The 27,414-nt window shown below is 43.0% G+C and overlaps 2 protein-coding genes across 9 annotated transcripts in view; both read left to right on the forward strand.

Moving 5' to 3' along the window:
* MEGF9 (multiple EGF like domains 9) overlaps window positions 1–5,894 on the forward strand; it is a 48,322-nt gene extending 42,428 nt beyond the window's left edge. The window contains exon 6 of the mRNA XM_030507212.1: window positions 2,359–5,894. Within this exon, the coding sequence (XP_030363072.1) occupies window positions 2,359–2,813 (455 nt within the window). The 3' untranslated portion in view covers window positions 2,814–5,894. The remainder of the gene's footprint in view (window positions 1–2,358) is intronic.
* Window positions 5,895–10,848: 4,954 nt separating this feature from the next.
* CDK5RAP2 (CDK5 regulatory subunit associated protein 2) overlaps window positions 10,849–27,414 on the forward strand; it is an 81,218-nt gene continuing 64,652 nt past the window's right edge. For 3 of the 8 annotated variants that reach the window (XM_030506876.1, XM_030506879.1, XM_030506877.1), the window contains exons 1-10: window positions 10,849–11,163; window positions 11,327–11,388; window positions 13,466–13,533; window positions 18,135–18,245; window positions 19,507–19,583; window positions 20,919–21,042; window positions 23,127–23,278; window positions 25,320–25,482; window positions 26,802–26,855; window positions 27,269–27,388. In XM_030506876.1, coding sequence (XP_030362736.1) covers window positions 10,886–11,163; window positions 11,327–11,388; window positions 13,466–13,533; window positions 18,135–18,245; window positions 19,507–19,583; window positions 20,919–21,042; window positions 23,127–23,278; window positions 25,320–25,482; window positions 26,802–26,855; window positions 27,269–27,388 — 1,209 coding nt within the window. In that variant the 5' untranslated portion in view covers window positions 10,849–10,885. Of the gene's footprint in view, window positions 11,164–11,326; window positions 11,389–13,465; window positions 13,534–16,324; window positions 16,852–18,133; window positions 18,246–19,506; window positions 19,584–20,918; window positions 21,043–23,126; window positions 23,279–25,319; window positions 25,483–26,801; window positions 26,856–27,268; window positions 27,389–27,414 lie in introns of those variants that run through there. The other 5 variants (XM_030506878.1, XM_030506880.1, XM_030506882.1 and 2 more) reach the window with 4 other exon arrangements.

Raw genomic sequence — 27,414 nt, forward strand, 5'->3', positions numbered from 1 at the left:
CTTTGATGCCCTTTTTTACCCTTTCTTATTAAGCAACTAAAGAGACACACAGTTTCTTTCTGGTTTCTTACACACAATTTGCCTAAAAATTGACATGCTGAGGCACTGTGTGTTAACTACTTTTAGGTTAAGATGTTCATAAACCACTAGTGCATTTGAGTGGCCTAGTTTTGAGTGGCTTCTAGAGCAGAATTATCACCCAGATGATGATTTAAGTCTCTGTTTAAGTGCTTGCAGTTGAAAGAAGCCAGCATAAAGCTAAACCCAACCTCCAATATCTACAGGGGGTGTCCAGAGTCTTAAACCTGACCAAGATTTTGATGCTTTCAAGGCTGATGGAAAGAATACCCAAAGGATGTGTGGGATGACCCAAGTCAGTGTTTTAGACCCAAGTCAGTGTTTTAGACCCCTGGGTGGTTGGTGTTTCTGCCGTGATGGTGAGGCAAGAACTTACCAATGCAGAGTGGCCCCGTGCCACCCAGCCCAGCATCACCACCATCCCTGAGAGCTGGCACAGGGGCTGCTGGCACAGCCCTGGCTCCTGCTGGGGCTCATTCACTGCGGGAGGTAGCAGAAGCTTTGCAGGGACTGCATTTCAATCAGGCAGCTGGATATGACGCTCACGTCAAAGCTGCCAAAGCAGCCCATTGACTGAACATCTGCCGCTCTCAAGGAGCTGCTTGTGGACATCTGGAGGGTTGGCACAGCCCTGGTGAGCGGGAACAGGCATCGCTGTGTCACAGCTCAAAGCGCCAGCCCGTGCTCAGAGCAGGGCACTGTTTCACCATGACGTTACCGTCGGGTCCAGGAAATGTTTTCACCCATGTCCCCCTGCCAGCGCTGAGCTGATGCTGACTCACAAATAAAGCCCAGCAAAGTCCTGTTTCCTTGCTGGTGAATCAGCCATTGTCTCTGTTCTGGGGTTTTATTTCTAATTATAGCTACTAAGCCAGGGTTTGCCAAGTATTGAGTGTTAATACAGGAATTTGGAAAGGATGACCGAATCCCTCGTGCCCTTCTCCCAAAGCTGTATCCAGGAACCTCTTGCTCCTGTCACGTTGCTTCCTACTGCAAAATTCTGCCTGTGATCCCACAGAGAAATGCCTTTGTGGCATTCAGCATCCTGAATAGCCTTATCAACCTCAGGCAAGACCTGCAGAGAATAGAGGAGCTGCTGCAGGGAGAGGACTCTGAACAGGAGCCTAAATTAGGTGTGCGATGCCCCCTTCAGAGGATTTTCTTTCTCCATTGCCCGAGCTTGGAACGTGACAGCCCAAAGTTAACTCGTGGGAGTTCCCCTGAGGGCCTGTGGTAAGAGATGTGCTGAATATTTCCAGCTCCTGTTGCCATTGGAGATGCAGCTTAGTGCAAAATTAGTCCTTTGGAAGTGACTCTCCTCAGTCATAATTAGTAGACGTTCTCTTTGGGAGAGCTGGATCAATACAACAGCACCATCAGCTGTAATTGCTGCAGCTGTAAGTGGGTTTAAAATAAAGTTGCGTTTCTGGTAGGACAAAGAGAAATGGGAGAGAGTGGGAAATAGGGTGCAGAGAGTCCTGTGGAGCAATAGGTGTAGAGAACATCTTGGCTGGTTGACACTTCAGCTTCTGGAGGGTTCCTGGACTTGAGAACCTAAAATAGATCAGATTATTCCTGTGAAAAGATGCTTTGTAAGTTATATTTGGGAGCCTAATATTCAGGCTTTTATGATGCTTTCCAAGGCCTATAGCTCAACTGGTTTAAGGAAGGCATAATGAATTTGCATCCCACTTGTGAGATGTCCAGTGTTAACGTGTCACTGACTCCTAGGTTTGAGAAGGGAGTTATCCCATTGCTGGAAGCAAGGCAGGTTCTTGGCTATTTTGTGCCTAGGAACAGGCTGCAGAGGAAGACGGAGCTTGTGGCGCAGTCTGATAGTTCCCATGTTCTCATCCTTCATGTGTGGACAAATGCCAGCAGCTGAAATCAAACCCGGATCCAAACTCAAAAGTTTCATAAGAACATCCACAGTCTTTTTTGGGGGATGATTTGGTTACTTTTTGTTTCTGGTTATGCAAACTGGGGGTTGCTGTGAGATTTGTGAATGTATCTAACACTGAATCTTGGCTACTGCACCTACCCCTCCATCCCCAGATTTTTCATGGGGATGCTGCAGTCAGTGAGCATTTAACACACAGAATTACTTAAAAGAACCAAGCCCAACCCTGGCTACTTTTGTAAACTGTTGTGAGAAAATACCAGCTTTAACAGTTCAGACTTTATTGCCATAATAAATGTGATATAATGTAAAATCTCTTATTTTTATGTTTAACTCCAGCTTAGCATGTTTTTATTGACCACTTTTTATCTGTTTTGTAGAAGCCACTCTTGGGCCAGAAACAGGGGAGTTCACAACTTCAGCTCCAAATGCCACCAAGGCAACATCCTTTTCAACTGCAGTGATAAACAGTACGTTGTCACCCACAACTATACAGATGCTATTTCCCATGAGTTCCTCTGACAACAGCACTTCTGCTTTTGCAGATGTGTCCTGGACTCAGTTTAACATCATTATCTTGACAGTTATCATCATTGTTGTGGTCCTACTAATGGGCTTTGTGGGTGCTGTCTACATGTACCGTGAGTATCAGAACAGAAAACTCAACGCTCCTTTTTGGACCATTGAACTCAAAGAGGACAACATCAGTTTTAGCAGCTACCACGACAGCATTCCCAACGCTGACGTTTCGGGGCTGTTGGAAGATGACGGGAATGAAGTCGCACCGAATGGACAGCTAACGCTGACGACTCCCATGCATAACTATAAAGCTTAGAAGCAGCGATCCAGCTATTCCAAAGTTGGCTTGGAAAAGTTATGGGGCTTGTTGAAGGGATATCAGGAATCCGTGCCAAGGCTCCACGCAGAGGAATTTGCTCTTCAGATACTCTTTATGCTGGGTATGCTGTAGCTTGCAGGTGAACAGAGAAAAGTGTAGTACATCCGAATTTCAGGTAATATGGTGAAGTGCATTCAGTGTCCTGTTCTCCATCAAGATCCACAGAGTTCACTGTTGTTAAAGGCTTGATGATGCTGATCTGAAATGTTTTTCTTATGAAGAAGTGGTGGGGTGGAGAAAGCACTACCCGTGACTCATCAAAAGCTACTTGACATCCAGCCAACCTAACACTTCTGTCTTCATCCTTTAGTTTGAGAAGTAGCTCATGAATTAAGAGTGGATTTTCAGGAAAGGCTTCATATTAGTTCCTGATATAAATTTGTTTGAAAAGGAGGACAAAGAGAGAAAGGGAGGTGTTCACTGTACTACCAAAAGGCAAGTAGAGGAGTGAGGTGCACACTTGAAAAAAGTCACCATTATCAGTTTCCACTAAGCAGGGGAACAGGGGAAAAATAAAGAATTAAAACATTGGAGTTAGGGAAGAGACAAAGCTTTTCCCTTTCGGAGTATTTATACAGGGTGATGATGCTATTAAAACATAGCAATCCATTTTGTTTTTTCTAGAAGGAGTTAATGAACTTGTATAGTTTCTGTGCAAGGGAAGACGACAAAGACATCTCAGGGTTGCCGTGTAAAAAGAAAAGCTAGGCTTAATACCCTACCCTGATAGCAATGGTGTGTTCTGTATATAAAATGTAATATATCTTCTTGGAATTGTATTTGTAATTATTTGTACAAAAAAGACAACCAACCAACCAAAAAAACACCCCTCCCCCAACAACAAACCCATGATCCTCCCCTATCCCCCAAGTCATATTTTATCCTCTAGATTTTAACTGTACAGCGGTTAGTGGCGTTGTTTAAAAAGGAAACAAAAACTTGAGGGTTGTTTAAAATACTGTAAATTAGATGGCAATATTGTTGGAGCTGGGACTCTGGCAAACACCGACTGCTTAAAGCTTTTCTTCTAGTGTCATTGACTAACTTTCTTTTGTAGAGAACATACGAGTGCTCCCTACCTGCATCTGTTAAATTTCCCCGTTCCTTTAAATACAGAGTGAATACCAGTGTTGCCATGACTAGGGCCTAGTAAGTGTCCTAAAATTGGATGTACCATTCTGTTACTTGCTTTCAAATCTCCATACAAAATGCAAATACACTGTCATGAATGCACTGAGAGCCTGATCTCGATGGCTGAGCTTTTCCCAAGTGGCTGCTCATGGTGTGAGTGGATCTCATTCCCATCTCTCCTGCACTGACAGTGAAAGGGGAGACATGTCAGAGGGCTGAAAGCAGCCTCTTGGTGGGCAAAAGCAACAAAATCTGGATTTGGGTGGGAATGGCTTTCAGCTGAAGAGCTTCTAGGCTTAAAAGCTAAAAGTGCATGGATGCTTTCTGGAAATGTATGTAGCACAAGGTGGTGGTGATGGGGAATCAGCTGTGTCCCTGATTCCCCTGAGTTTTGGGGGAGGCTGGTGGACTCTTAGAGGGAGAACAACTCATGGGGAGCACAGCACAGGAAGGTCACTCCTCACTTGGTGTCTGCCTCAAGGCAGGCACCGTGCCCTCCCTGTGCTGGCGAGCCACCAGGTCCAGCCCATGGAAATCAATACTATTACATTTAAGCAGGGTGTGAATGAAATCTCTCACCTAACTCATGAGGAACCTCAGACCTAAAGCTGCATTGCTGTGCGTGTTGGTGCTCTGCAGGCGATCGCTGCTGAGGATAAATGAAGTACCTGCTAAAGGTCAGCAGGAGCTGACTGATGCATCCTCAGAGCCAGGCGAAAGGAAGTCTTTCTCAAGATGAGAAATGGTAGGAAGAATGTGGTGATTATTTATTTGCTTTCTGGTGCTGCATGGAGGCTTTTCTTATCATTGGAGACTTTTTTGGGGAGGGTGGGAATAGGGGGGAATAGGTGCTTTAAACACATGCACAAACATGCCATTTCTGCCTCAAAAACTTGCTTGCCTGGTTTAAAGATGGGGCACAGCAAGTAAGAAGGGAAAGAGTTGAAGATGATCAAGGGCAACTGCAAGGGCAGAATGTGATACTGAGCTGATGGAAAAGCTCCTGTTGCCTGCTATGGGCCTGGGTGAGGTCCCAGAGTTTAGATAATTTGGCTGATGTCATTCAGAGCAATGTTACTTGGAGTTATGAAACAGGGGAGGAGTGGAGGAGAAAATCTGGATGTTGCTAATCCTCGAGTCACTCATCAAACTTTGGAAGAGCAGAAAATTTCCTGAAAGGTGTAATTCTTTAGCAGTGCTGATTTAGGGATACACTTGCACTTGGTCACTTCATAGGGTGGGGAAAGGTGATTTAGGAAGTGTTAGCTTCTGGGACTAATGCTGGCAGGCAAAGTGAAGGATGGACTGTTCACTTTAATTTTCCAGAATGTTTTAGGAGTGCTCTTCATCTTTGCCAAAAAACACCTCTTCCTCAGATTTTGGGATGACCGTTGGCTACTTTGGACCAGGAACAGGCCTTGAGTTTTCTCTCACTGTAGAAATAACATTAGCAAAACCAGAGTGTGAGTTCAGATGCTGAGCCCTCCCAGTCTGTGCCTACCACGGCGCAGGAGGTGTTTGCATCTGGACTGCTTCTGACCTCCAAATTACTCTCAACACTTCGGGTTTGAGCAGAGGAGGAGGGCAGGATGCCTCACAGTCAATGTGCGAGGGAGGGTGGTACAGCTGTGCTGCTGCAGGTCGCACATCTGGATGAAGGGATGTAGATGGCCCGCACAGATGTGATGGGAAGCTTGGCCAGACAGGGGGGACCTGGCTACCTGGGTTTGGAGAGCAGAGGAAAGCACAGGATGTTCTTTAGCAGGGACTGGAGCACAGCAAGGATGTGGCACTGGGACAGTGCCTGTCAGATGGCACAATGACTCAGCAGGAAAATCCCAGTCATCTCCAGCCAACCAGGCCTTTGGCATAGTGGAACAGCACTTACAAGAGGGCATCAATGCCTCAGCAAAGAAAGAAGAAACAGCTTCATGTTCGATTTTGGCGGTGTGAGATGAGATCCTCCTTGCTCTCTCCATCACTCATGCAGTGTCCCCTGGGTGCTGCAGGAGGTGAGGATGAAGCTGAGATCGTTATATCTCCTATCAGCTTAGTTGGCATTGTATTTTGAGGGGGTGCAGAGTAATACACCTGTGCCAGGGGACTAAAGGCCACCAGGACCACTGACCTGCCATGTTATAACTCACCATGAAGCTTTCTAGGTGTTGAGGTTTCCCTATGCCACGTTGGAGTGTGGGCAGGTAAACCAGAAATGGACTTAGAGGGCTGCGCTGGGGCCAACTCTGAAGCTAGCAAGACAAGGGGAAGGCATCTAGATGACTTCTAGGGCTGATGTGGCAGTATGTAGGATTGCTGAAGGGCCACCATGCATCACCTTCTAAGTGGGCACGCTGCTGTGTGGCTGTCATGGAGAAAGGGAGTCGATGGCACGGTAGAGTGGCTGTAGAACATAGAGAAGGTGGGACAAGGGCTGGGTGAAGGTGGGAAACCAGCTCTCAAGGCACAATCCTCAGGGTTGTGAGGGCCCTGTGGACCCAGCTGGTCTGGATGGGGTGAGTTCAACAGTCAAGTAACTTGAAGGCAAGAGGATATAGTGGAGTGGATAAAGGGCAAAAAGCAATGATGTGTCAAAGGCGTGGGGCAGCCTGGATGGCTCACAACTTAGGAGAGCATTTGGTAAGCACAGAGTGCAACAGACATGCAAAGAGTGATTGGGTTAATGGGAATAGATGATCTCAAATCTCACGAACCACTGTAGCTAGAAGTAACTGTGCGGAGCACCAGCCCTGAGGAGCTGTGAGGAGATGTCATCCATCGGAATGAGAATTCCCTTGGACCAGGCTGAGCAAACTTAGCACGGTGGAAGCCCTTTATGAAGGAGGAGGGGATGCAGTCAGCATCCTTTGGGTGTCCTGGGCCAGTTCAGTGCTCTACAGCAGCTTCATCTTAAATGTTACATGCAATGGAAACCTGGGGGGAAGTTTGCACAGTCTCCTTTAAATAAAGGATGTAAAAATAAGTTTCTCTTTCAAGTGAAGTTTTAAAATGAGCTCCCACAGGACTCTGCTCTTTGTGTCAGAGGAATGGATTAAAATAAGAGAAATGTGGGCCTTAAAAGTTGTACTTGCTCCCAAGTGAAACCCGTCAGTCTTACTACGCATCCAAATAAGGTGTCTCCTAAGCATATGCTATGCTTACAAATGCATTTCTAAAATAGAAAGTGTATGATTTGAATATATGTCAGAATTTATACAGAAGAATGTTATTTAAAATGAATAAAAAATAAATGTATATAATTTGTATCTATGCCACTTGGATTTTTGCATTTGTTTGTTTTTTGATCATTCAAGTTCAGCAGGAGTGTTCCCACTGATGGCAACCAGAGCTGGATCAAAACTTAAAAGGATTGAATCTGATCTTAAATGACATTTGTTCAGAGAGAATTATTCCTTCGTTATACCCCGGATGTGAGAGGAGAACCATGGCACAAAAATGGTTTTTAACATCAGCTATAAGTACAGTTGACGTTCTGTGTCAGATAATCCATCTATAAAAGGAGGCCCGTGATGTTTTGTGTCTGCTTATTCATCCCAGCTTTCAGCTACTTACATGAACATGTTTGGAAGCCAGGCAGTGAATGCGTGGTTCCCTGTTGTTGCCTGTAACATTCCCATAGACATAATTTGGCAGGGATTTATGCAGTCATTAACACTGAAACCCACAGAGCAAAGCTAGAAATTGGAAGAGGAGATTGTATTGGATTTTTCTTCATGACCACAATGGGTTTTTCAAAGGAAATTTATGTTATCAGATGCTCTGAAATCCATATCTGGTGCATCAATAGTTCTAGACAGTTCTGGTAGTGTCCGTAAAAGGACCTACAGAAAACTTGCATTTCTTTCTCACTTGTCAGTGTTAGGAAATGGATTTTTTTGGCCCAGAAGCCAATACAAATGCTGAAGGCCAGTCTTTTCTGCTGAATGTTATGTCTAACTCTTATTAAGCAAAGAACTTGGAGAGGTAAATCACCATAAATTAGGTGAGCACTTAAAAGTGAATGTTCATTCACATGTTTAACCGAGCCAGAGCTGTAGAAGTAAGGGCCACACTGGTGAAATTCCAGGGAGTTTATTGAGAGCTGGTTTGTATTAGCAGAACAGTTTGATTGTGTGTGACTTAGCTCAGGAGGAATTCCACTATGAACTGTAACAGGAGGAGGGATAACTGAATGCTGAGCCAGGTCTCCAGAGGAGGGACTTAAGGACAGGATGGGAAGGAGGACCCATGCTCAGCTGATGGTGACATCTGTCCTCCTTGTGCCACCATCACACCTCAGCCATAGCACACTGAGCTGCTGGATTTCATCCTGCTCCTTGGGAGTTCGTGGCCAGCTCATCCACACTGTTAAACTCACCATATTTCTCTCCTAGATTCCCTTTAGTACTTTTGTTTCTGAGGCAGTCAGGATCCCGGGCTGCCTTGTAAAGTAGGAAAGCATCGTTCCAATGCAGCTTCCTGGCACGAGGATTTAGCATAATCTCCCCAAATGTGTTACTAATTAAGATACGGTTAAACAACATTAAGCAGATTACCAGGAGGCAAGTCGTTAACTGCTTCTAAACAATACGTTTCCCAGCCCTTTCTGTCCCTCGTAGCTTCTTGGTGCTGCTGCTGTTAGAACACTGGGCAGTGCAGATAGCCAGGGAAGTTTTCCATCGTGTCTGTGTGTATATGCACCTATATATCTATATGTCTTTGTCCACCAGACAACTGTTTCATGACATGATAAACTTCACCAGGAGGGCCCTGCTGATTTCCTTTCGAAAGCTAGTATGTTGGGACACAAACCATGGCTGTGCACACACAGAGGTGCTGTGCCCCCATCGCATGGGCAGTGAATAATGTGTGCTGTACTCCTGGCTGATGGATGCTGATTTAATGGCATAGATCAAATATGTAACACACTACTGCAACCTTAAACGTGAGCCAGTTGGTACCATCCTCCCCGTAAGGGGACTCACTCGTTCTGTGAAGATCTGCTCTGTAAAGGAGTGAAGCCATGTTTCAGACTGGCTGATCACATCCTGCTGCCATATGGCAGACCTGATTTTGCAAACTCCACTTCAGCTCAGCAGAAGGTGAGGCCACTGCAGAAGGGGAACCAGTCACATAAGGTCTCTCAAGGGGCCTATGGGGGGATTTGAAGGGCCTGAAGATCTCTTAGGGTTGTCAGACCCTGAATGCAAAGCATGAGGCATGTCCAATGGGGTAGGAGATGAGATTAAGAGCTTAGTTGAGCTAGGTAGTGTCTGGTGTTTCCTGGCAGTTTGGGGCACCAACTGCTGCTCCATCATGTACTTGTACACACAAAGTTGAAAGGCAGAAGTAGGGATGGGAAGCCCACCATGACCATATGCATCCAGTGGTTACAATGACCACTATGACCAGTTTAGGGCATTTTACCAGCTTGAATCTGTTCTGAATAGCAAGTACATGGTATGGTGGGGATACACAGAGAAAATGGAGCTAACGGGGCACCACGACAGTTTGGAATAATCATAGAATCCTAGAATGGTTTGTGTTGGAAAGAACCTTAAAGCTCCTCCAGTTCCAACCCCCTGCCGCTGGCAGGGACACCTTCCACTAGAGCAGGTTGCTCCAAGCCCGTGTCCAACCTGGCCTTGAACACTGCCAGGGATGGGGCAGCCACAGCTTCTCTGGGCACCCTGTGCCAGCACCTCAGCACCCTCACAGGGAAAAGCTTCTGCCTAAGAGCTCATCCCAGTCTCCCCTCTGGCAGGTTAAAGCCATTCCCCCTTGTCCTGTCCCTACTTGCTCTTATAAAAAGACCCTCTGAAATAAACACACCTAATCACCATAGCCCATGGTCAGTCCTTGTTCATGGCCTATTTCCTGGCCAGGTATGAATCCCTTTGAGATAACCCAGATGATATTGAGTGAAACCTGACACACTCAGTAGGGAAGAGGAAACCAAACTGTGCACTTAAGCACATGGTTTCTCCTGTGGGTAAGAGCCGGGCTAGCGTCTCGCTGCAATGGGCTTCCTCATGTTACAGGTAATGCTGAGTGAGTCCTGGCACGATGCCCTGGTTGTAAATATTGCAGGAAAGTTTCAATCCTAATAATGAATTAAAAGAGAGTGGGGATAGTGTGAGGGACATTGAGGCAAGCTCCACCGGCTTCCAGTGCTCTCACGCCAGGCTGGGCCCTCCTCAGGGACACAGTGCAGTATTTAATTCAGTTTGGCATTTCCAACAGCCTGAAATATTCAATGTAATTCCACTTTCTCCCCCAAAAGTGGGAAAGCTGCAATGCTTAGCTCTCTGCTTTACAACCCCCCCCCCTCCGATTGTCTCAAGATCGTCCTGTTTCGGTGCAGGACGGGTGGTGACAGCAGCTGGCTTCGCGGATTGTCACCCCTGCCAGCTACAGAGAATAGTGACTGGAATGTGAAATTAAAGCGTCATTATTTCGCTCTCCAAGCCTGACAGAGGCCTGGCGCCGCGGAGGACATGGAAACAATCAGCTCCGGCGGCTCTGCCAAGCCTCGCAGGGGTCTGGGGCCCGGCGCACCTCACAAAAGCCTCTTCCAAACGCGGAGTTCTGGGAATGGGGCCTGAAGACACCGGGGGCTGTCCCGTCGCGCAGCCCCGTCCCGCTGCCACCTCCCCACGGGCTCGACACACGCACCCGGCTTGCCCTCAACAAAGGTGGCAGCCCCTCTGCCCTCAATAAACACGGCGGCTCCTCGCCGCCCGTCTCCCTTTGAAACCAAGATGGCGGCTGGCTGACATCGCCCTGGCTTCCCTCACTCAAGATGGCGCCCGACGGCTTTCTCCCCCATTGCCCAGCTGGCAGTCTCCACCATACCCCGCCCCGCTCTGCCCTCAGCCAACATGGCGCCTGCCCGCTCCCCTTCAGCCGCTGCCCTCACCAAACATGGCGGCTCTCCTTCAGTTTCCATTATGCCCGCTTCGCACGCTCCTCCGCGGCGGCTTCAGCGGCTTCACCTCCGTCGACGCAAAGATGGCGGAAGCGATTGCGGCTGTTTGAATTCCAGCGAAGCCGCCAAAGCCGCGCACAAAGGAGCCGGAGTTGCGTCTGACTGGGACCCGCGGGTCATGGACTCGCTGCCGGGCGAGGACCCGACGCTGCCGGTGGAGCTTGAGGGCAGGTATGCGGGCAGGGTCGTTGGGTGGGGGGGCTCATGCGCCGGGCCCGCAGCTCCCGCTCCCCGCCGGTGAATGTGGCGCGGCTGGGCCCGCCGGCCCCGAGCGGGTGTCGTGGGGACGGGACCCCCAGCGCTTGTCCTCAGCGGTGTCCTCCTCCTTCTTCAGCGTGTCCCAGCTGCCGGACGTCTCCTGCGGGGATCCTCAGCCCGGCCCGGCCCGCGGCGACGGTAAGGATGGATGGCGTGTGGTGCGGGAGGTGGCGGTCACATCGTCGCGGCACCGCGCCGTCCCGGCTATGGAGGAGCCCCCCCGCCTCTGGGGGCTCGGTGCTTCTGCGGGTCTGGGAACCTGAGGGAAAAAGATACCAAAGGGCTGGAGCAGCTCTGCTCTGGAGCCAGGCTGAGAGAGCTGGGCTGGTTCAGCCTGGAGAAGAGAAGGCTCCTTGAGGGGAGACCTTAGAGCAGCTCCAGTGCCTAAAGGGGCTACAAGAAACCTGGAGAGGGGCTTTGGACAAGGGCCTGTAGGGACAGGACAAGGGGAATGGCTTTAACCTGCCAGAAGGGAGATTGAGGTGAGCTCTTAGGCAGAAGTTGTTCCCTGTGAGGGTGCTGAGGCGCTGGCACAGGGTGCCCAGAGAAGCTGTGGCTGCCCCATCCCTGGCAGTGTTCAAGGCCAGGTTGGACACAGGGGCTTGGAGCAACCTGCTCTAGTGGAAGGTGTCCCTGCCTGTGGCAGGGAGTTGGAACTGGAGAAGCTTTAAGGTTCTTTCTAACATAAACCAGTCTGGGATTCTATGAAAAAAGTCAGAAAATGTCTTCAAGTGATTCAGTTTTTGTAAGTTATGTCTTTTTAAGGCTATAAACCGCCAGCAACTGCTGCAATTACTGCTGTCTGCTCTGTTTGCCTGTGGTCGTTATGGCTCTTAGTCTTACATAAGATGCTCAGTGGTTTTGTGGAGCGTGTACTTAAGATCCTTACAATATCCAGCAAGGCAGTACTACTCTTTCATGTTATGCTTAGTTTTAGGGAAGTTGAATGCTGCGTATCATCAGGTTTTCCAGTTCAGCTCTTCAGAGTTACTTCCTGCCTGAAGACCTGCTCTAGGCTCTTAGCTTTTATCTATTCACACATTCAGAAGCCTCCTTCTGCTGTTGAACAGAAGCTTCAGTTCAGGATGTTTGTCTATATGATGGCCATTGAATTATGTTCATCTTCAGTTGCGGGAGACTTGCTTGAAACACTTTAAAATCAAATGGCTGAAAAGTACTACTTTGAAGCCTTCTATCTGTGGTGTTAACTGTTCCGTTTTCTGTTATGTACATTTGAGGTGTATGTTTTTGATGTCTCTTTACATGCACGTATCCAGCAACATAACTTGGCTGAATTCATTGTGTAGATGAAGTAGGTAACTGAAACTAAGACAAATCAAATGGTTTACCACAAAGATCTATTTGCTCACAAAAGGAAGTACATGTAAGAAACATGCCCATGCTGCAAAACGATGTTACTGTATTCTGCATGTGCTCTAGGAAAGCTGTTTGTGAAATTGATTAGAGTCATCACTGGCTGTTATTCTTTGGGTTAATTTCAAAGTCGCACTACCTTGCAGAACAACCTTAGAAGTGCTTTAAATGAATTGTTTTCTTTTGGTTAGTATGAGAGTCAATCCTCAGCTACCTCTTCTTTATATTGAAGATAAGTGGTTTATACAGTCTCATTATTCTGATTAAAAGTTTGCCCTCACGTATTTGAGTGGGAGTAAGTTGAATGTAACAGAATGTGTGCGCAAACAGAAGCTTTAAGTGCATGTAAACTGCGTTTTAGAAACTTACATACTGGCCATTTCCTCTGTCCACGGTTTCCCATGTCTAAGGTGGAGCCCTGTCCTCTGACCAGTAAGATATTGAAAGATTTGAACTGCTTTCTAATGGTTTAATAGGACTTCATTCTAATATGGGACTCCTCTGTAGTTGCTCTGAGACTTAGTATTGAAAATGCACCTCACGTAGCTTAATTTCAGTGCACATCTTGGTTTAAAGGGATGAATTTGGAACTTGGGAGCTTAAGTGGTAGCCAACTTGCTGTGATCAGAAGAAATCTAGGTACTAACTAGTTAACAGCACTAACATTTAATGTGAAAAAGGGGCAAAAAAAAATATGCCTCCTCTTTTCGGAAGGTGGTGTACTTTTATTATGTTTAGATTAGCATAGGCTAATCTAAACTGAAATCTTTGCTGTTTCCAGCTTGAAGCCCAGCTTAGAGATTCCGCTGTCTGAACTTGTTCTGTCTTCTTAAATATCTAGTGTTACCAGATGTGGCAGAAGACACAATCTCACCAGCTAGAGCTCGGACCATGAAGGACTATGAAAATGTAAGCAGACTTTTAATATAAGACTCGGTGACAGATTTATGGCCAAGATATTTCTAACATGCTGGCTCAAGTGTTGACTCTCTGGATCAGGTTTTCAGTTCGTCTGTTAGAGGTGTGACTGGCTGGCTGTGCTTTGAACCTCTGTTTCTGAACTATTGCTTTCAGTAACAGAGAGAAAAACTTGTTGCTGAGCCCGGCCAAGTGCTGCTCTGAAGTTGTGAAACAAAATTGGCACCCTCTGCTCAAAAGTTCATGCAATCATCAGAAACATAAGAACTTGGTTTGCAAGTCTGCAATTGATTTATTTCAAGGAATCATCAAGTTTATTTTCATTTAGGCTGGTAGAGGAATTGTGTTTTTAATTCATTGACTATGTATAATACTTTTTAACTATATAATTATGTACGAGTCTGCTTGGAATACTTTTGTTGTAAAGATCTGGAATCACTGTGACAATTCTGTAGATAAAACTGGGTTTGACACTTACTAAAATCTAAAGGAAAGCATTAGACCTTTTAAAACCATATATGAATTGTGTTGGTTATTTAAATTGAATAACTCAGTCTTTTATAACTGCTGAAATGCTGCTTTGGTTGGGGTATGGCTGTGTTAAGCTTTAAATTGTTTAACTCAAGTTCTTATGATTGTGTGAAGGAACTGTAGAGGGGAAGGCAATCAAAACGCTGAGATGACTGCTACAGATAAAGGCTGTGGCTTGTTATCTTTAGGATGTCTTTGAGTGTCTGCAGGTTTTAGTGTGCTTCTGCAGCTGCTGTTGCCTTTTGTAGCATTGTTATGTTTGAAATGAGTGGTTCTTCGAAACCCTTTCCGTTTCTTGTGGCCTTATGTCCCCCTAAGGCGAAAGCTTTGCTCTTTGCTCAGGGTTTAAAGCTTGTTTTGAAAAGCCTTGGTCTGTGTCTATTTCACTTCCTCTTTTGTTTTTGTGTATTGGCTGGGGTAGGAAGACTCTTGTCTTGGCATTAGTATGTGCTTAAAATCTTTTACTGTGATATATGCCCAAGACCTCAGTCTAGAATATATGTTCTGCAAGTGGTTTATTATCTGCAGTGTTTGTTTGCAGAGGGGAAAATGTTGTAGGAGGGAAGAAAAATCTGTTGTTGTTTGCTCTATGTGATGTAGAGGAGAAAGGGTGTCTCCATGTCTCTGGGTTCCTTGTGTGTACAGACCCCTTATGTTAAACTGAGCTGTAAAACTTCTCATGGGCTTTTATGGATGCCAACAGTATAATGAAGCTCAAAAATCCATTCAGGTAAAGGAAGAAGGATCCATTGAGCACTATTAAACACAGAGATATTTCTCTCTCATGTTTTTGAGTCTAAGATTTCTGGTAGCAGGAAGGCTAAACTTGAAAAAGGGAGCATTTACCATCCTTGTCTTTTTACTATTTACTGAGCATTCAGCTGTAGTTGAGTTTAGATGTGCTTTTGGACTGACTGTTCTTATCCCACTTTAAACCAAATCTGAATTAGCAGGTGAAGTTCCTGATACCTCCTGCCTGGAGGTGGTTTGTGTGTGTGTATATATATATATTTATATTTATATTACTGCATGGATTTGCTGGTCTTTGAGGCTATGTGATTTATACCGGATATGAGAAAGAGGTAATGGAAGGAGTGGGCTCCTTTCCTTGCAGCTCAGAGAACAGGGTGGATATACTGACCCTTGAATGGGCTAAAGGGTGGATCCATGTAGAAAAGGTCCTTTTATGTTTAGACCTGGAGATGATGCTGATCTAGGTGATGGTAGAGGTCTAGATTTTGTTAGTATTTAGGGTCTGTCCCACTTTCTTACAATATGGGGTGGAACCACCTTGTAATAGAACATGTGAATACATGGGTGAAGTGAAAGACATCTCTAACTGAGGACCTTGTTATTATTGGATGTTAACAAGTAGAAAGGACAATCAGTATCAAGTTAGGGAACTATGTCATAGTACATGTGTGTTCATTTCTTGTCTCCCCAAACCCACTTTTGGTTTTGCTGTGTTGTTAAAATGGCCTTTACTGGCAAAACCTGTGCTGTGAAACCACAGCCTCTGCTGACAGATGCTGTTTGGCATAAAAGTGGCTCTATGAAGACTTGGAAAGGAGCTAAACCAAGCTAGGCATGTGGTCTTTGCTACCATGCTGTCTGGAATATTCTGTGTAGAGTGTATTACTTTGTTTTGGTTTTCTTTTCAGGACTAGTCTGCTATTTTTCTTCTTTCATTCCTTTTTTAAATACAGAAATTAAAATGCAGAAAGGAATTAAGGCTGAGTCTTTAAATGCTTAAGTTGAGATCGTTGCCATTAAAATCATTTTGCAGTGTGAACTTGCTCACATTTTACACATTGTCTTTTATTAAGCTATAACTTTTTAATTGTAGCCTGCCTGAATTAACTTTCCTCCAAGCAACTGAATGTCAGAGACAACATTTGTTTCACTGCTTGCTTTATGATTGCATAGTCTGTTTTGTTTGCCTTTTGAAAATAGTACCCTTAAGCTCTTTGATGTAATTCTATTGCCACTGAAATACATGTGAGTTGAATTAAGATATACTGAGCTCTTTTGAAATTGTTTCTTTCTGTTTCAAACTGTATTGTACATGTGAATTCCAACTAGGACTTCAACTGATAAAGTTTCAGAGCATCTCTGGGCTTTTTCTGAATGAACAAACAGGGACTCTCGGTTAGGAGTAACCTACTGACAGCATAGAAAACCCAAACCCAACAACCCCAAACCAAAATGTAAACCAAGCCAAGTGCTATAAGGTCTGCTCTCATGAGCTGGACATAGAGCTGAGCTTGCCAGCGAGACATGAAGGATCTAGCATGGTTCTGCAGCCTTTAGAAGATCTTTCATGTCTGTGCTTACTCTGAATAAGGATTTCAGTTCTGAGCAATATTCTGCATTGGGCTCTGTCACATGAATTCAAGTACAACGTTGCATTGTTTTTGTGCTTACGTCTGTTTGAATGTTCTGAAAGAGTCATTCCAGTTACTCAAGATACCCCACGATACTCCTAAGGTATCATGTTTTAAGCAGTTACAACGTGCATAGTTCATGTCCACTGCTGTTTGTGATCATCTAGTTATAATTGTAGGGAAACAAGATTAATGTTAACTATATGTATTGCTACTGCTTCTAAAGACAGGCTTCTTCAGCATTTATGAATGGGCCACAGAGTCGATGTTGTCAAGGGTATTTTCAGAGCCTTGGATGATATTTACTAGTGTGAATAGTGCTGAGGCATCTCGCTGGGCAGATGATGGAGCTGCAGACTTTGAAGATGCAGGTTCTGCAGTTAGAGAAAATCATTTTAGGTTTCACAAGCCAAATATTTGAAGAATTGTATTGCTAATAATTCTTACAAATGGTACAATGCTGTTCTGGGAAAGCCTGCATAAATATTTGATTAGTAGCTCTGTAACATACTAGATCTCCTTTTGCTGAAAGCATCTGGCAGGGGACACAAGGCTTATTTAAATGAATGCTTCATGCTTAGTCCCTTAAAATAAATTTAGAGGGAGACTGCTTTCTTTAATGAAACCATCAACTGTGTTACTGCTTCTACTAGGAAGGGTAAAAATCATAACCAAGGAATTGCACTCTGAAATATGTGATGGGATAAAGGTTTTATTGGTGCGCGATTGGGCTCACGTGCTTTGTATGCCTGTGGCTTTTCTTCCTGTGAATAGGCTGCCAGCCCCTGCTTTTGCCAAGAAAATGCTTCTGCTTCAACATGATGTCTTGTGTTTTGTTCAAGTTCTTTCTTATAAAAGAAAGAACTACGTAATATTTTTAGATTTAAAACCCTCCGAACTCTTGGATTCTTTGTGTGTAAAGTCAGACAGTGTTTTAGTACTTAAAGAAGGAATGTTCTAAAAAGCACTGTCTGCACAACAGCATGTATTATATATGTTTAAACAATACCCCTTTATAATTATTTGCTTAATTGCTGGTGTGTCAGAGTTTTGCAGGACTAAGACTAAACACAAGCTAAATGCTAACATCTTACACAAACGTACAGAGTTTATGGGTGCGCCAATGGGTCTGTGTATCTTAAAACCAGAATCTGAAAACCCCAGAACATTCTGAAGGGGTAGGTTGGGATTTCTTCTTGTTCAGGTGAGGAATGGAGATGGAGAATGGTGGGGGAAGAATAAATCATGATACGTGCTGAAGGTGTGGAAGATAGAAACCCATTGAAGAGCTTGGAGTGTTTGCAGCTCCATGCTGGTGCTATCTCGAAGGGAAGGATGTTTCTTTTTCACGTGGATGTTGTATGCTGATATTAACACCTTCACAATTTAAATATATATGTGTGTGTGTATATCACCCACACCTAAGTACACATTTAACTGTGTCCAGTGTAGATAAGGCCCTCAGTGATATGGTTTAGTGGTGGAATTGGCAGTCCTGGGGTAATGGTCAGCCTGGATGATCTTAAAGGTCTTTTCTAACCTTGTTGATTCTGTGATTCTATGAATTTTAATCTTGCACTGTGGAGAGCAAAGCCAAATAGTGGTAGTTTTCCCTGTTTATTTTACTTGGTTTGGAATACATGACATAACTTGCTCCTTTTCTTTCTTATTTCCCAGCAAATCACTGATCTGAAAAAAGAGAACTTCAACCTGAAGCTTCGTATATACTTTCTGGAGGAACGAATGCAGCAGAAGTTTGATGGTCCCACTGAAGAAATATACAAAATCGTATGCATTTAGAAGAATTTAATAGTATATCTTTTTGAAGAGTTTATATAATTCTGGCCTAATCCTTTCCAGTAATAACTAAATTTAAATAACCAATATAAAGTGTGGAAAAATGAGTTTCTAAGGCATGAGTTTCTGTGGTTATGTACTACTCAAACTAGATACTGAATGGGAAATTGAAGCACGCTTCTGAGCTTGGTATGTAGTTACTGTGCTTTCTATTACCAGGCAGTTCAGTTCACCCCTCTATTCTTTCCTGGGTTTATCGGGTCAGTACAACTACTCGGAGGTGGTTTGGGAACTCCAGCTCAAAGTTGCTTCCTTTGAAATAAGTGGATGAAATTGTATTAGGGTTGTGTATAGCTTCTAGTTTTATTGCTCTGACTTGAAAGAATCCATATTTGTACTGGATTCAGGAAATCTTATGTCAGTTTGTGGAAGAAACTGGTCTCTATAAGTTGGGAGAAGGGTTTGAGTCAAGTGATATGTTTTGCATCCTCATTATTTCAGGTTTGCAGATGATAGGAAGCACCTTTAGTAGTGCCTGAGTTCTAGAAGGGAAAAGAAATCATTTTGGTTACGCAGTAGCATGTTATTTATAACAGATGCTTGCATAAGATCTCTTTTCCATAATAGGATGGAAACTTAAGTCTGTTGATGCTTGTTGCAGTAGTTAAGTCATACGTTGATGTTCAGCTGGGTCATGGTTTCAACTGAATATTGTTGATGGGTTTTCTGTCCTGGGCTTCTACACTGGTGTCTTCCTTGTAATTGCTAACATATTGAAGTGGTGTCTGTCAACCTGCAGGCCAAGTTGTTCTTTGTACAATGGGTGCTTATGTCATGAGTAGTTTTCTCAGGCTGTAACAAAGTAATTTAAAGATTATTAAATATCTCCATAGCTGATACAATGAGGTTTTTAAAAGAATACAAAATATATCTTAGGTCAAAGAAAAAACATGCGTTGAAAGCTTTAGTAACTCCCTATGCTGATCTGCAGTATCCCCCCATTATAGTAAAGTGTATGCAGGGGATTTGTCGTGCTTGAATGCAATGCTCCTAAATGCTTTCTGAGATTTCTGAAAGGCTTGAACCTTGCAAAATATGTCCTTTAAAAGCTAAAATGTCTCTATGCTATTCTTAGCCCACTGATATGTTATATTTGATAGTCCAAGCAAAAAAGTAATCTACACATTGCCAATAACTTTTGGGTAGGGTGACCTCTGAGCTTTCCCCAGACACTGTATTTCTTTTGTCCTAGAACATTGAGCTAAAAGTTGAGATTGAAAGTCTGAAGCGTGATCTGCAGGAGAGAGAGAAGCTGCTCATCAAAGCCTCGTAAGTTCCAGTGCATTTCTTCACGTCTGTTACTCAGGATTTCCAAGATCTTGCTTCTGTTTGGTTTTTCCTAATGTTTTGGGAATATGAGGATCTCAAAAAGTAGTATTTTAAGGGCACTTATCTAGCAATTGCTTCATTGATTACAGAAATCACATGTGAATTCTTAAATGCACTGTGCTGTTAATTTACTTACACTGGGTGGAGTGACTTTGATGATCTCCTTCATTCTACTGTATTTTCAGGTACATAAATGACTCTCTAGTTGGGAATGGCTTAGCATGCCTATTGTAGAAGTCAAGCTAAGAGCTTAATTGTCTCAACAAGTGAAGAGGTGGAGGTTATTTTAACAGCACTGGATTGAGAAGGCATGACACAAAACACTTCTCAGCAAGGCTGAGGAAACAGTTCAGAACTAATCTAGAATGCATGTTGTGGGTTTTAATGGTATAAACATGAATACACTTTAAAATTGCTGCTTTTCTGGTAGAACGTCTTTTCTAAGTAAATATTACTTATTTAAAAATCATAATGCTACGTGGTTTTACAGCATGGGCAGGCTGGAATATGCTTTGGAGAGGGAATGGATGACTAGTGCTGATAATAGCCTGTTAAACTGCTTCTTTCTAGCTATCATGTTCCAAACTAACCGGGGCTGGCAACGACTGACAGCTACTGACTGCTACACAGGCTCAGTTTCAGCTCATTCTCTTTGTGTGGCCTAATACACATGGCATTGAGTTGTTACCAATTAGCCTTTTTTCAGAGGAGCCTAATTTCAAGTAGATCCTGAGGACCAGATTAGTTTTTGTTTGGGCTCTCTAGGTAACTGTTAAAGGGTATTGCTGGGCTTTGAATGGAACCTTGCACAAATTCAGAATAGGAAGCAAAGTTTAGTGGGAAATCATAAACAAGTGGGTGCCCTTTGTTTAATAAAGAAGCACTAGTTGTCGTGTTCCTTCAAGGTATTAACAGTTACTGAAAAGGCAATTGGAGACATCTCAGCAGCCGTGTAACTCGAGTTTATTCCAGTGCTGCTTTCAACACAAAATGCATCTATACCAAATACTGTATTTGAAAGCTTTAAAAATATGAAGGAATCATTAGAAGTTTTCATCATACATCTAAAGTGATTGCTTATCCACTGTGACAAGGCTTGTGTGTGAAACTCATTGCTATGTAGTGTATAGCTGTTTGTATTTAATCTTCAAGTGACAAGGAGATCCAGATGAAGTGGTAGGCACTTGCCTGTGTATATTCTACCAGCCACTCATGATTTAAATGTTTTCCACTTTGATATATAATGGGATTTCTATCTATATTGTGGCCTTTCAGTAAGGCAGTTGAAAGCTTGGCCCAGGGTGGTGATGCTGAAATGCAACGTGTAAAAGAAGAGGCACAAAAGAAGATGCAAGAAATGGAAGAAATCCTGACCAGCAGAATAAACTTGCTGGAAAAGGTGGGTGGCTGAAACTGAAGGAGTAGTTAGAAACCAGTCCTGTCTTGGTGCTATTGTCTGAGATTTCATATTGTTATCTATGTTTTCAAAACGATTCCAGCTTTCCTGGGAAAATACCCACTCTATAGAGTTGCTGTTTTTTCCTAGAGGTTGTAGAGGAGCTATTTTTTCTAGAGGCTTTCTATATTTCCACTCTTGTGTGTTCATTATAGGCTGAGAGGCCTCTTACACCTGGCAGCTTCTGGGTAGGTGAACCAGTGGGTGCTTCCCTCTGTTCTGCCTCTTGTACTCTATGTGTCAAATATTGTTGGCTTCTGCTGTTACTATATCTTTTTGCATCACATTCTCCTGTTCCAGAGGGTTATTCTTAACAATGGCTTTTTAAATTCCTTGCTGTCTGTGGTTGAGACAGTTTATTCCTGTATTTATTGTCAAGCCATTGCTGGTCTCTTTACAGGGGAATTGCTTCATGTTTTCCTCATTTTGTAGCGTAAAGCCAAAAACTCCCCAAATTTCTTTGCATGAATAACCTGCTTCCTTAGAAGCAAGGAGAAGTTCAATTCCTTGTAAAGAACAAATGTGATACTGAATGGTCTGTGCTGGAAATGTTTGTGTCAAGTTCTAGAAATACATAAACTCATGGTTGTTTTGCATCATTGACTGTGTACACTTAGCTGGAGGTGTGGGATTTTATAGCTGTGTTTGTGAGGGGGATAGAGGTCTGCTGCTCTTTCTGGAAGTAAACAGAAATAGCACAAATGGATATATGCCAATATGTGCTTTCCCATCCCTGAAGAATGAATTAGACATGGAAGGTATTAGTAGCAATCTCCTGATGCTATTTTCTATCAGGATGATTTAGCAGTATTCAGAAAGCAGTGAGCTCCTTCAAGACAGGAGGAGGGGGGAATCTCCATGACCTCTTAAGTGGAATGGGGTTTTCTCAAAGCATTCGTCATGCTATTGGATTGGTAGAGAAGTTCCTAAATCACTTACTCTGTACTAAACCAGCCAGTCAGGCTGGTGTTTCCCAGATCTGCCAAGGTATAAGGGCAAATACTCTCATCTCATGGTGATACAGCATTTTCTGTAGCCTGGAGATAGTGTTGGCCTCTGACATTAATTTCATTACACTGACGAATGTGACCACTGCAGAGTAGCTTTAGTCACTTGTTTATGTAGCACCATATAATGATATAGATCCAGGTAACACTAACAAAGATTAACTTAATTCAGAGGTTTTGATTGAAAGGTGAGTGCTGACAGAACAGCTTCTCAGGAAAGGGGTTGAGTGGTGAAGTCTGGTGGTGAAGGACCTTTTCCTCTTGCTCCCCTGAAGAGATATGCTTTATAGTATAGATTTGAAATGGAGAGAGGAATTACTTGTTAGGCTACAAGGAGGCTTCTTTTTCATAGAGAAATTCAGTGAGCACAGCAGAGAAGCTTTACAATATGAAGATCTGAAACGAATTTTATGTAGTGTAGGCCAAGTGTGGGGTTTTCTGGTGTCCCCTATTTGGGTCACCTAGAGGAAGTTGACTGGAATCTCTGGGTGTTATCTCCATTTCTATTGCTGTTCAAGAGAAAAAAGTCAGGTTCAGACTTTATCAATGCTTGCAAAATATTATAAATGATGAGGGGAAGAGTTCCAATTAGCCACAGTGAGCCTGGGAATATTAATTTCATCTCTGATGGAATAAAAAAGCCCTTCTTTAACCTCTGTAAGTGTAGCTATTTATTATGATAGCGAGAGGACAGTGGGAAAAAGCCAAATTATAATGGCTAAATCTCAAACCATAGCACAGGGGCACTTTTATTTCCAGTTCTGCTGTCAGGGTATTGGTTTTATTTCTTTGAAACAAACTTCCCTTTTTTAATGTACCATGGAAAATGTCTGCATTTTCAAGATTAAACCACAAAGAGTTCAGAAGCCTTCGCAAAGCGCTTGAACTACTTGGTAAAAGTTGCTAAATTAAACATGCCAACATATGTTTGGTAGAAGAAACTTCAGTCTGTGAAAGAAAATAGTGAGCATTTTGTTCTTACAGGCATCAGGATTGTGTGTGTGTGTGTTTTAATTACAGGATCTTAAAGCTGCCCAAGATGATGTGGAAAAAGCTGTTGCAATGACAGAGAAGGAGAAAGCTCTGAGAATAGCTGCTGAGCAGAAACTTGCTTCAATTATGAATGCCCCTGCAAAGGATGTGGATATGATTACAGGAGCTGAGAAAGACAGGTCAGAACTCTTGCTAGTGATGCTTCTGACTGCTGGAATTCTTTGTTGTTCAAGTGCAAAGAGTCAACATGGATTTATAGGTTTTAATAGTTTGATCCTACCCTCAGATACATGAGTGAGTGTTACTGGCCATCTTATCTATTCAGCTATTAAATGAGTAGCAACACAACAACCAGTTTACATGCTGCATGACAGAAAAATCCTCTTTAAAAGTTGCCTGGAAGTGCAAAAGGATCAGCACGCATGTGACATGAGCATGTCCTACTTGAAAGCATCTTTGTAACTTTGACTTACCTCCTGCTGGCTGCTTTCTTGAACCACTGCTGAATAGAACTTGACTCTACCATTTGTATTCACTTACTGCTTTATGGCATTCATGTACTCTGCAGTCCCAGGGATGTGTCAGTTAAGGATGTGTCTAATGGGGAGAGAAACTGTGTGTTTGAGCTTCACTGTTTTGATTGTGCTTTGCAGAGCACTGGCTTGGCTTTGTTTGGCAGGTAGTGGCAAAGGTGTGTGAGTTGTTCCTTAACTTCAGATGGGGAAAAATGTATCGACTCAAATCTCAATACTTTGGAGGATTTTTCTTTTTTAGATATGGAGGGTCAAATACAAGCCTGGCAAGCCTCCCAGTAAAGCTTGCTTAGTCTGGGGATATGAGCCCACAGTGGAGATCAAGATTATTATGATTCCTTATACTTTGGAGTATCCTTTCCCATCTGTTTGTGGCTGAGCCCTGCAGGTAGCTGCTCTGTGAGTCACTGCGTAATTGCTCTACCCTGGTAACAGAAAATTATGTTGGCCTGAGGCTTTTTCATTTTGTAGGGTTTATGTTATGGTAGGGCCAAAGCAAGGTTTGCAGTGTGTTCCAGACAGTTCTAAAAGCATACAGATAGAAAACTGCAAATCTGCAATCTATGGTGGCCTAAAATTATCAATCTGTTCTAAGAAGTTTCGATACTGCACCTTATGTGCCACGACTTAGTTATAACCTGGCTCTCAAGTTTATCTCCCTCCTTTCCCCTTCCCTGTCTTCCTCTTTCTATCTGTTAGTCATCTGCGTTGAACACAGTTGCTCTCCGGAGAGACTTGAGCTGGGAAGGAGTTCTAAACCCAGTCCCTTTCAGAGGTACTCTAGTTGACAGCTTGTGTGATAATAGTGCTTGAAGTGTGGAAACAAACTGTCAGGATGGGGTCAGTGCATGGAGTATGATGAAGGTTTTAGTTTGGTTTTGGTGGTTTTCCCCTCTCTTTTCTTCCCCTCCATGATCCAGTGTTAGCAGGAGCTTCTATAATTGCATGCTGGTAGATCAGTGTAGATTCCCAGGGCTAGAAAAACATAGTGCTAATGGAAGAAGAGAGTGTTTGACTTCTTGAAGTGAATCAAATATTAATGTGCAATGCCTTAAATGTGTCTGGGAGTAGCACATCTGGAATTCATATTGTGTTAAAAAGATCCTCTCACCATTTAGGCTACAAAATACAAAGGGAATCACAGCTGGCATTTTATGCCAGAAAGTTTTGCCATAATAACCCTTATATCTGTCAGGAAACATGAACATTGTTGGAATACTGGGAGTGGCAAGATGTGCATTGACCAAGGTAGTGCTGACCTAACTTTTTCTTTGCTTATGTGAAATGAGAACCAGCTTAGCTACAAATATAAATGTAACTGGGTACTTGGGGGATACTCAGTGATGACACGTAAGGATATGGTGGTGTACGAAGTGGAAGAAGCTTGATAAGCTTTTTGTGTGTGCTATAAAGGATGATGTAAGTAAAGTATTGAAGCTTAAGTGTTGACATTTGAAAAGAAGAATGAGCACTTTGCAGGGAGCTCAACCCTATTTGTTGCTTGTTGTAAAGTTACTTCACCTTTTCTGATTTCTCTGGAGGGAGAAAGGGTTGTGAAAGTCCTCCCCAAGGTTTAATAGGTATTGCTTGGAGTCTTCACCTACGGAAATTGTCTGCAAGATGTACTGCAATGGCTGGAGGATTGGTGCTAGATGATGCAAGATTAATATTGATTTTATAATTTTAGACTTATAGAGCAACTGAATCTGTCATTGAAAAGTAAAGAAGCTATAATTCAACACCTGGAAGAGGAAAAGTCTCAGAGTGGATCTTATGATGGGAACTTATCAGCAGAAAAGATCACAGAACTTACCAGTGCTTTGAGGCATGAAAAAGATGGTGAGATAGAGGTGAGGAAGCAGACTGAACACACAGAACTGTTCAATCTCATGTGGTGTAGGATTTTAAAGGCTTTGTGCATGACAATATGTGAGTGACTTAAGCCAGTCTTTTAAAATATTCTTCTCCATGGTTGTTCCCTCCCTCCCTTCTCCATTTCTATAACATTCATTGGTTATATTGTGGTTTGCTGGTCAATATTCATCCTTATTATCCAGGCTTTACCATTCATTCAATGAGAGGTCATGTTTCCCCTTGACTTTGTGCCTGTGTTATAGATACTGTGCAATTGCTTTACAGAAGTATATATTAAAAAGAAAAATGCTAGATGTTAATCTATCCCTCAATAGATGCCACAGCTGCTAAAGAAGCTAAGAATGTGACTTGAGAGTTTGGTTTTGGGAGGTATCTCTACTGTTATAGGTTGGAGAAAAAGCTGTGGTAAGCTTTTTCTTACCACAGGCATAAAAACCCTTCATGAAATAAAAGGAAAGTCTAACCTTTCATTTACAAGAGGTGCTAAGAGTCAGCCTTCTATTTCACTTGGCTCTTAAACAGGAAGACAGATATCCTGCAAGCTGACATGTAGAAACAGCTTTTATTTAAGGCTTGTTGTCTGTCTTTTTTCCCTCCATTGGTTATTCAAACAATAAATTAAAGCTGGCAGAATTAAGAAAGCAATCGTGGAGGCTGTCATGCTGCTGAGAAGTTTCCCTCCCTTTGGTTTTAGGAGTTAATATTGATCAATACCTGCACATCTTTGATTTCTGTAAAGAATAGACAAGAGAACCTTGTGTGATTGGAACCAATGTGTGGAATTAAAAGTTTTCAGGTCTGGGTGGTCTTGCAATTAAATCAGAATTTGTCAGGAAAAACTACCCTGGTTTCCCAAGAGTATTTGTGTGTCAAGGTGAAAACAGGGTCACCTTTAAGCATTTCGTAGGAGGTGGACAGTGTTCAAACCGTGTGGCCCTCAGTGATGTTGTTTAGTGGTGCTCTTGGCAGTCCTTTGGTAATGGTTGGACTTGATGATCCTAAAGGTCTATTCCAACCTATTTGATTCTATGATGAACTGTGTGATCATTTTGGGATGCAGTAGTGGAGAAAAACCCATGATGAATCCCTTCACACAACTCTGTTGTTATATATGATTTTTAAAATCATATATAGATGTATATTCCTGCCAAAAGGCATATACTGAGGTTGGTTGCTTTTCTTTTCCTCCCCAATGTTATTAACCTCATTTTGATTCATTTTAATGTTTAATGAGTTACATTTGCATTTTTAGACTGAATTTACTTGACTCTTAACAACTGTTTTGTTCATATAGGCTATTAGAATGGAGCTTAGAAATGAGAGAAACTCCTTTGAAAAAAAGATTCAGGTAAGTTCTGGTTTTATTTCTCTTTCCTCAACCACTTACAGTGCATGTTGGGATCCCTTCTGTTACACACTCATAGTTACAGAGAGGCCTTGATGCAAAGCAAAGTCCTCTGGTAAATTCTCTTATATGTTAGGTGGCAGGAAGGCTCCCCTTGGTTTTGAAGCAGTTTTCAGTAAAGCAGATAGGTGCACTCATCACATTGAAGCTGATACTCATGGCCAGCTCATGAGATTAAGCTTCTTATACTGTATTCCAGGCACATCCTTAAGATGATGACTTGCATTTGGGACTATATTTTATGTTAGTAACCTAAGTAATAAGATATAAGAACTCTGAGAGAATGTACTTATTAATGTGCAGTTACAGTATCTCTTAGTGGGAAGTTAATGCAACTTTCACATAATCTAATTTAGTCACTTCAAGAAGAGCTACAAGAGAGAGAAAATGAGCTTGCTGTTGAAAAGAAGAATGGTTTGAAAAGGGATAAAACTATTCAAGGGCTAACTGTTGCATTGAAAGCAAAGGAAAAAGAGGTATGATGGCTATGATCTTGCTGAAC

The sequence above is a fragment of the Strigops habroptila genome, chromosome 15 (genome assembly GCF_004027225.2).
Source record: "Strigops habroptila isolate Jane chromosome 15, bStrHab1.2.pri, whole genome shotgun sequence".
Lineage (NCBI taxonomy): Eukaryota > Metazoa > Chordata > Aves > Psittaciformes > Psittacidae > Strigops > Strigops habroptila.